Source organism: Puntigrus tetrazona, unplaced genomic scaffold (assembly GCF_018831695.1).
Source record: "Puntigrus tetrazona isolate hp1 unplaced genomic scaffold, ASM1883169v1 S000000586, whole genome shotgun sequence".
NCBI classification, from domain to species: Eukaryota; Metazoa; Chordata; class Actinopteri; order Cypriniformes; family Cyprinidae; genus Puntigrus; species Puntigrus tetrazona.
This window is the reverse complement of record NW_025048217.1, coordinates 379,800-390,000: the sequence shown is the minus strand read 5'-3', so window position 1 is coordinate 390,000 and position 10,201 is coordinate 379,800. Positions and strand designations below refer to the sequence as shown.

The 10,201-nt window shown below is 43.1% G+C and overlaps 2 protein-coding genes across 2 annotated transcripts in view; both read right to left on the bottom strand.

The window, feature by feature from the left end:
• The window catches only part of LOC122334613 (cyclin-dependent kinase-like 2), an 8,412-nt gene extending 7,722 nt beyond the window's left edge, over window positions 1-690 (bottom strand). The window contains exon 1 of the mRNA XM_043232628.1: window positions 1-690. This exon is cut by the window's left edge and continues 66 nt beyond it. The gene's annotated coding sequence lies outside the window, so the exon portion shown is untranslated.
• A 1,183-nt stretch (window positions 691-1,873) lies between these two features.
• g3bp2b (G3BP stress granule assembly factor 2b) lies at window positions 1,874-10,201 on the bottom strand. The gene is made up of 13 exons (XM_043232629.1): window positions 10,046-10,201; window positions 9,422-9,567; window positions 9,262-9,343; window positions 8,218-8,391; window positions 7,868-7,955; window positions 6,621-6,735; window positions 6,330-6,540; window positions 5,631-5,720; window positions 5,104-5,194; window positions 3,512-3,562; window positions 3,204-3,332; window positions 3,009-3,127; window positions 1,874-2,378 (listed from the first exon to the last, which is right to left on the bottom strand). The coding sequence occupies exons 2-13, from the start codon at window positions 9,514-9,516 to the stop codon at window positions 2,196-2,198; spliced, it is 1,428 nt and encodes a 475-aa protein (XP_043088564.1). The 5' UTR covers window positions 9,517-9,567; window positions 10,046-10,201; the 3' UTR covers window positions 1,874-2,195.

Here is a 10,201-nt window from a genome sequence, read left to right as displayed (position 1 = left end):
CGGTTTAACGGGATTATTAAATGAGGATAGAGCCGCATATTGATGACCGTTGGCTCAGGGCGTAAATAACAACACAGTCTCCATAGAAACGGACGCGCGCAGAGAGAGCTGTCAATCAAGCGAAGACAAAAACTACCTCCAAGCCACTGATCTGTAGATAGATCTGTATATAGAGCCCATAATTAAGAGAACACTTAACAGGACATTTCTCGAGATTTTTTTTTTTTACTTCTGCTTTAATATCAGCGTTACCAGGGTTCGTATGTTATTTTATTATTAATTTCAGATCTGTTTGTGTCTTTTAACCGCCCCCTACTGGACATTGAAGGTGCTGCACTATACATAGAGTTTAGTTTACTTTCGGTTTCTCACGCAGTCAAGAGCACACTTTCTTTCGGACTGATTCAATTGAGTTTCATTGGAGGTTATTGCCAAGTTTTTGTTTCTTATGACCATAATTGAATATAATTTCTTTCATATGTATATTACTTAAGACGTGTATAAAATGGGATATGCTATAAATGTAAACGTAGAGCTCCCATACACACCTGACTTCACTAAATACAGTAATATACGACTTCGGGCACGTTCCTTCTGGAGCATCAGAAAATCTTTGAGTCTTGTCAATAGTTTGAGTCTCTAAACTGACCTCAGTGTGAAAAGATGATCTCAGCACAGCATTCAATACTATCCATCACAACATTCTCTTGAAGAGACTAGAAAACTATGTTGGCATTAGAGGAAGCGCCTTAGCATGGTTTAAATCATATCTATCTGACCGCTATCAGTTTGTAGCATTAAATGAGGAGGTATCATATCAATCACAAGAGAAATATGGAGTCTGGAGATGTTGATTTCCATTGCAGGACTTCCATTGCACGTGTCCACAGAGAGAAGACCACTTCCAAATGCTTTACAGACCATGAGATTACTGTGTTTTATTGGTCACTCATCATGCCTGCAATCCTGCATTTGAAGAACTGACCATGAACCATGCTTCTGGATTATAGCTCACTATGAAGTGTCTGATAATGATACGGACACACGTGGTGACGGCTGTGCTGCGTGCCTGCTTCGTTTTTGATAGAGAAGTTTCCTCAGATACAGAAAAAAGCACAGTAGGAGAAGAACTGAAAAAGGTCTTTGATAAACTGAAGGGAAGAAAATTTTCAGATTGATCTGAGCAGGAAGTACAAGCAGACAAATATATTGTTGAGACCTCGAGTACAACTGAAATAAAAAGAAGTTATCACATGAAGCAACACTGCCTGTCACTTCACTTGTAAATGCACCTTTAATCCAGAACTTACAGATATATTTCTACTAGAAAACAAGACAAACACCAAGGAATTAAATCATTTCTACCGTGCAGAGACTTAAAAACATCAGGAAACTGGATGAGGTTGCAGATTCAGTAGTTTATTGAAAGTTGAAAACACATTCAAACAAAAACCTGCTGAAGCCGACTGAAGTCCAGTCTGAACCCAGAACCAAACGCAGTGGACAGTGTGGTGAGAAACACTCCAGAATCAAAGGACAGCAGCACGGTTCAGAACAGCCATGCAGAGAAACCAGACTAGAACCAAAGCAGCTCACACCTGGAGCACACACACACACACAGAGACAAACATACACACACACACACACACACACACACACACACACACACACACACACACAGACAAACATACACACACACACACACAGACAAACATACACACACACACAGACAAACAAACATACACACACACACAGAGAGACAAACATACACACACACACAGACACACACACACAGAGAGACAAACACACACACACACACACACACACACAGACAAACAAACAGACTCACTCGGGAGACAAAGCGCGCGCGCGCGCACACACACACACACACACACACACACACACACACACACACACACACACACAGGTGAGAATCGAGTTAAGGCACCACCACTGTTTATTTACTAGGAAAATAAATAAGTGTAGACTGAGCCCAGGCCGAGGCGCTGCCGCTCATCAGTTATAAAACGTGAGGAATCAGTTCGTGACGAAACCCTTCGTGACATTCAGCTTCTGTTCTACAGGAAAGAGATCACAGTCGCATTCTTCTGAGCGAAACGGTAAAGAGAGTAAGAGAAGGAAAGTCTGAGAGTCTTAAAGACAGCGAGGCAGGAGCAGAGGAGAGGGGTCAGAGGTCAGCGGCGAGGGCCAGTGAAGCGGCTCATCCCGCCCCTGGTGGGGACCCGGCCCGTGCCGTTTCCCAGGGGGCCCCGGGGCCCCCGCCGGCCCTCCACTGCTCCTCTGGTCTCCCGCTCACGTGCCGCTCTGGTCTTCTTCTCCTCCACGTTCAGACGCACCTCGCCACGGAACATGATGGGCTGTGAGAGACAGGAAATAGGAGACGCTGACTTCCTGTTCACTCATCAAGTTCACCCAAAAATTACAATTCTACCTTCTAACTCTAAACTTATAGAGTTTAGCAATATCCCAGCAGCGAGAGTGCCATCTGCAGCACTGCTCACTTCAACAATTTTAGACTCAATACATGTTTTTGCTCATTTCACAAACGCAAACGGAGTTAAAGGCACAGCCGAACGCTCAGTTGAGTGAATCGAGTGAGTCAATGATTCAGTGACTCGTTCAGAAACATTCAAAAGCCCAATCGGTTCAGAAATGAAGCGGGGGACCGAGTAGTTTAAAAATTAATAATTCAGTGACTGAGGTTTTACTGCAACATGGTGCTTCAGTTTAAATTTAAGAAATAATTTTAATAAATTAATAAAATGGGACATGATTTAATTAGATTAGAGCATCAGCGAGTCGGTAAATGAAGTCAGTTTAGTGTTCATCTCTGAAACAACACGAATAGATAAGACTCAGGCTTTCAGAAATCTTTTACAATATTACAGTCGATCTAAACCGCCGTCATCTTATCTTATTAAGTACTGCAGCACTCTTCAGGAAACCTGGCCATCTAAAGAGACCCTCACTGTCAAACCCACACCAACCTTAGCTCCCAGAATCCTCTGCACCGGATCAGAGTCGTCAAACACCACAAACCCAAAGTTGGGCAGCTTCCCTCCGACGCCTTTGGTGTTGATCCTCATCTCCACCACGTTCCCAAACGCTGACGGAAACAAAAGCGGCGTGAAGCGGCAGGCCAAAGGTCAAAGGTCAAAAAGGTCAAAGGGTAAAGCTCTCACTCATGAAGAAGTCTTTCAGCTCGCCCTCATCGATGTCGTGAGGAAGATTTCCAACAAAGAGCTGATGACTGTCTGGATACCGTACAGAGCGCCGGCCCTCGGCGTCCCCGCCATCACCGTCACCTCGTCCTGAGAGATCACACACAGCATCAGATTTAGTGCCATGTGGGGAAAAAATATATAAATATATGACCAATTGAGGAGGTTTTTAATAAAGTTAAATTAATCCAACTAATATACTTTGAGAGTTTAAAGTGCTTTTAATCCATTCTCTTAATTCAGAGAAGTCGTGACTTGACTGAACTCACCCTTAAAACTAACGTATTGTTTCCCTCCAGAAGCGTCCGAGCCGCTGCCATCTGAAAAACACCAGTCACATGACAGCAAGTTATTCCCACAATCAGCCTTTAATTAACCGTTTAATCCCAGCAGTCACAGAAAACCACAAGGGGTTTCATCAAGCTCCAGAAATCTTATCGACTGCTGTTTTAGGGCATATCTTAAAAATATGTAAAAATAAAGCTGTTTAGTCATTTTGCAGACGCTTTTATCCAAAGCGTTACAATTGAGAGTACAACAGCGATTCATTTTTTTAGAGAGACAAACAATAGTGTAAGTGCTTATAACATCACAGGGAGTGTTCAAATTTACATGGAATTAAGAGCTGAATTAAGAGCACAGCAGTTAGATTCGTTTCATGAGATGGTAATGGCTACATCAAATCTCAAAAAGTATTGTTTATCACTCTATTCTCCTAGTTGACACTGCTCAATGCTTCAACACAATCCATATTGTTAAAAGCGCTACATAAAAGTGATTGATGTTGTTAAAGAAATGACCAAGAATTTCAGCACATGCTATCTATGGACGGTGTGTCTGATGTTCTCCTGAAACCTTTGTGTGCATCAGTCACTTCTCTCCACAGCTACGACAAAATACTACCACAACAATTCATTTTTCTGACTCTCACACTTTTCAAAACCTTCTCTTCTTGGTCCTCCTCCTTCATTAACTCTTATTTATGAGGAATGTAAAGTCATCAGCGACCGATTCTCCCCACCACAAACAGAAGACACCTTATGACCATAAACACACACTTTCTCAGTCTTCCTTCTCTTCTCTCGCGGTGACCTTCTCATCCTACTAGGGGTCTGTTTGATCCCATCTCTACTCGCCTCCTTCAGGCCATTTCTTCCTCAGGTTATACCCGTCCTTAAATCCTGCAATTTTGGAAAACTACAGACCAGTATCCCTTCTTCCATTCAATTCAACAACTGAGCGAGTTGCTTTCAGCCATACTTTCTATGTTCCTTGCACAGAACAACCTGCTGGATCCAACCAACCGATCTGGTTTCAAAAGCAGCCACTCATCAGAGACTGAGCACTGAGGATTGGGAAGCTCTTGTCACAACTTCTAGCTACAGGAGGTTCCTCAAGGTTCAGTGCTTGGACCGCTTTTCTTCATTTTCATGTCATCTTCAAGATCTGTCCTTCAGAAACATGGCTTTCCCCATCACTTCTATGCTGATGACACTCAACTTCTCATTTTAATCATACGACGGGAGACGTTCTCATCTCGGCCTGTCTGACAGAACTGCTGTCTTTCTGACGGTTTGAAGGTTCATCACCTTCACCTCTACCTTGTGAAGACCGAACCGCTCGAGGTCTCAGCCAACCCAGCACTTATTAACAACTTCTCAACTGCAGCTATTACTGAAGGTTGTAGTTGAAAGTGTACGATATACATTACAAAATATGTTGATGGTTGCGTCTTATCTCATTATTCCCGTCAGTAACCCAAAAAATTAAGAATTTTCAAAGAAATACTTCTTGTACAGTGGGCAATATCAGAACTTGTAGATTAAATGTGTGTGTGTGTGTGTGTAAGTGAGTGTCTCACCAGCTCGTGGTCCTCGTGGAGGGAAGCCTGGTCTCTCACGCCGCTGATCTCTGGGTAACGACTGACCGTCCTGTTTGACCTCCACCCGCGGCTAACAGACACACACAGACGTTAAAATCTACTGTACTGGGTCCTGGGTTGCTGCAGGATTTATTTTTACTCAAATTGGATACTTTGTTATACTCAACCTGGAGTAAAGTATTAAGAGTTATACACTTTATACTTCACGTATGTCCATTTTAGTTTTAGTTATTATAGTACATCCAGATAAACAACATGAAAATGACATTTTATTAGCTGAAATAAGTCGTATTTCTTTCTTTCTTTCTTTCAAGTAAGAAATGCTTTCATAGTCAATAGAAGGGTTAATAGTTAACTAAAAACTGAAACTAAGAGCACTTGTCATCACTTTCAAACCTGTGTGACTGACTTCTGTGAAGAACTAAAAGGAGGCAAGTAACACTGAGCAGAAGACACTCAAACTTCCTGAAGTCTCACACGCCTGAGATGAGCGAGTGTTTACAGACCTGAACACCAGCCGCTTTCCCCACGAGAGGAGAGACTCCAGCACCGGCCGGAGGAAGATTCTTACTGGTCACCAGAGCCCAGGAGAACGCCTGCAGACCACACACACACACACACACACACACACACACACACACACACACACACATCAGAAAGGCACTCTCGCATGCACAAACCCCTTCACGCCGGTTTCACACTCTACATGCAAGCAGAGCGTATTTTTTTCCAGCAGCCATGTTAACAGATGAGAGCATTCACACAGAGCAGAGACGGCAGTCTAAAAACACACTGCATTTACAAGAGATTTTGCCCAAACAAAAACTTTTGCCCAATAAAAATGAGCATTTGTTAACATTTTCAATTTAGTTACTCAATCCAATTACACTTCATTGTTGGAATTGGTCTTGAGTCTAGAGTGTACTAGTTCACATCAATTCTAAAGAAACACTTCAACATCAAACATACAGCTAGAGTATTAGAAAACATTTATGTAATATAGCGTATTAAAAAATTAATAATAAATCACTTGAAATGTACTCAAGCAGTTTTTATCAGTAGTCTGTAACTCATTACTTCACACTGCTGACACGGTGTTCAGAGAAAAACACAGCAGAGAGGAAGATCCTGGTCAGCAGCCTACTGCAGTACACGCCGCGGTTTAGCTCGTGTGACACCGGCGTGAAAGTCACTCTCACACGTACCTTGGGCGGTTCTGGTGTCTGAGGGGGCGGGGTCAGAGCAACGCCGGGGGTGGAGCCTCTTTCCTCCTCTGGCAGCTTCTCCTCTTCCTCTGGCTCCGCCTGCGGCTCTGCTTCCGGGCTGAGCTCCGCCTCCGTCTCCTGATTGGCCTCAGGCTGGGGCTCTGGCTCCGCCTCTGGCACCGCCTCCTCCTGCTGCTCCTCGACTCCGTTGCTGAGAACGGAAAGCAGAGCGCTGGGTTTTGAGTCGTCAGTGAAGCGTGTGAAGCGGGTGTGTGGATCTGAAGCTGGCACCTGACTGGCGGAGCGGGCGGCTCGTAGTAAGTGCTGCTGCTGGGTCGGTCCGGAGCAGGGTCGGGAGAAGCGTGAGTCTCCACCGGCTCTTCCTCGGCCTCCTCTTCCTCAGACTCTGAGCACAGACACACAGCAGTTTCTTACACTGCTTCTGCAGTGTTTACATCTAAGAGCGGCAACAATAAAACTAACCCCACACCACACACACTTAAAATAAATCAGGAATGCCGAAACCTTAGCCTTCTATTAAGGACACATTTAATAACAAATAGTTCAATCATTAGACATCACTATCATCATATTCTCCTACTTGATTCTGTTCAGTGCTGTTCAATCTGTGTTAAGAGCGCTATATAAATAAAAGTGTGGTCTCACGTTCAGGTGCAAAACACGGTTTATATAATATTTCCACGTAGTGAAACTGGTTTACATTCAGAAGAATTAGAGGTCCACTAATACTGGAGTTTACAGATATGATTAAAGAAAGGCTAAAGCACTTTGAGGATGCTAATAAAAATCATAGTTCATGTTGATTTAAACGCAAAAATCAGCTTATTGTGTCGCCAAAAGACCAGAGGAAAGAAAGATTTTATACATAAAGGGGGAACTTTAGTTGTAAGCCTAAAATACACAGGAGTTTTATTATGCATAATTATTTTATTATGAAAAAACAACCCGGTGGCAATTTTCACATTTCAAAGAAAGATCAACACAGTGAATTAAATGAAGTAAAAGAAATAAAAAGACTGAAACTGGTTATTCTCTGATTAAAGATTGAATATTTGCTGTATAATGAGGGTCTATTAATTATGCAATCAGGGAGATTTCAACAGAAGAATCTCACGCCTTTACTACTTCCAGCGGCTCATAAAATACATCTTACTCTACAACGTATTATAACATAAAAACTATAAACACTGTCCGTTCATCAGAGCTTCATAAATGGGAGATATTTACTGATTGTGAGCGACTCAAACACAAACACTGAAACGTGCAAAGTCCTATTTCCTTATTTCCTTTAATCAGAGCTTTATGATGTTTAATAATCAGATTTCCTCATTGTCTCATAATGAGCTCCTACATTTGTACATGACCGCCACAGCTGTAATCACGCACACGCACACGCACACGCACACGCACACACACACACACACACACACACACACACACACACACACACACGCACACACACACACACACGCACACACACACACACACGCACACACACACGTGTTCTGTAGATTTACCTCCCAGCTCTGCCTCAGAGTCTCCAAACACCTCCTCTTCATAGCGGAAGATGTCATTGTGCACATAGAACTTATTGACAGCAGAGCCCTGGAGAGAACACACACACACACACACACACACAGACACACACACACACACAGACACACACACACACACACACAGGTGTTCTTTAGGAATGACAGTATTTCAACATGCTGTACAATAATTCAATATGAATCTCTTCTGCTCACCAAGGCTGCATTGATTTGATCTAAAGTACAGCAAAAATAGTCAAATTGTGACATATTTTATCATTTAAAATAGCTTTCTATTTGAATAGGTTTTGACTCTGATATGCAGATTTGCTCACCTCCGGAGCGAGCACAAACGTCTGCATGAACCTCCTCATTGGCCGGCCGCTGTTAGACAGCTCACCCATGACCTGCACCACCACCCCGTCCCCCAGCGTCGCATGAGCATCCACGTGACGGATCTTAGTGTGACACTCGCTGAACTGCAGGGACATCACCTTCTTATGGATCTCCTGCGTGAGCGCACGCACACAGAGAGACACACACACACACACACACACAGAGAGAGAGAGAGAGACACACACACAGAGAGAGAGAGAGAGAGACACACACACACACACACACACACACACACACACACAGAATAAATGTATTAATATGTGAGATTGACCGAGATGATAAAAGTTGTTGAATAAATTAAGTATTCTTGTAGCTTTGGTAAACTATGGTTAAATCTGATCTGACGTCTGATGGGATTTTTTTTCAATGTTTTTACTACATTTCTGGACCCAGGAACATATGGTCAGTGTTTCTGTCAGGACCTGCGAGCGGAGCGTGTTTTTAATCGTCTCGCTCCGATACGGTGCACAAATCCACCCAGAACTCAGCAATTAATAAAACGGTTAGCCTACTCTTTAAAAATCATTCGTTGTGAAGGAAAGAGAGGGAGTCTGGGAAATATCTCAAAGTAAACAGGCCGATCATACAGGATCCCGTACAACAGGAAAGATACGATGTCAGGAAGGATAGGTGTTTTAATCTGAAAGACATCATGAGGAAACACGAAGAGGCCAGAGCCAAACCAGAGCATTCTGAATATAGTTGATAGGAAATATTGGCTAATAATCAATTAAATGTCATGGCAGCGGTCTGGAGAAACTCTCTCTGTTCACAGAGTTGATTTCTGGGTAACCCTTCATGTTTAGACTTAACATGATTAAGAGTTTGTTTTACATTATAACGCCCAAGATTTAGTTTTCATTCTTTATTGCACCGTCAAACTTTTCATTAAGACGCCACTTAAAACATGAATTAATATTAATTTCAGAAAACTGTTCTTGTTCTCAGTAACGGTCTGTAGGATCAGAGCTGAAGACGCTCACCGTCTGACCGTACACAGCCTCCTCCGGCTTCCCGCCGCCGTCCAGACCGCCGTGGACATACGAGGAGCTCCGGCCGTAAAACCTGCGTCACACACACACACACACACACACGTGAGCAGAGCGCGTCCCTGACACCTGCTGCTGACCGCTCTCTACTCACCTGTGCAGGTAATCCGGAGCTTTATTCAGGAGTGTGTAGTACTGCCGCACAAACTCGCGTCCTACGAGCAGGGGACTCGGCTTCTCCATCACCATCTCTCTCTCACACACACACACACACACACACACACACACTCTCCACACACACTGACACACACACACAACACGAAGAAACAGATTGAGAAAACTTTTATCATCTCAGTCAATCTCTCATATTAATACATTTAAACATTGAAGAACACAGAAGATATGAATGGACAGAAAAAAAGAGCCTGAGGATGGATAGATAGATAGATATTAAAAGAAGAAAGAGCTATAGAATGACAAACACTAAATACAGAATGTGGATGGATGGACAAATTAATATAGAATATAAAATAAAATATATGGCAGATATTTACAGTTATAGAGAAACAAACAGAAGAGTGGATGAACAGATAGACAGACACACACATAGATAGACGGATATATATATATATATATATATATATATATATATATATAAATATATATATAGAGATAAATATTGTGAGGTGAAGATAGATGTACGTGCACGTGCGCGACGCAGACGCAGACAATAGCCCTGGCGCGTGCTTTAGCTTGATGCTAGCTACGGCTAACTCACCGTCTCTGACAGGAACACTTAAACACACACTCCACTGCAGCGAGCGGCGATCGGTCCGCTCCTATTTATCCGGTAAAACACGACCCACGGCACTGAGCCCAAATATACACACACAGACGCAGACGTGACGTGCGCGCGTCCGACGCCCTCACCTCG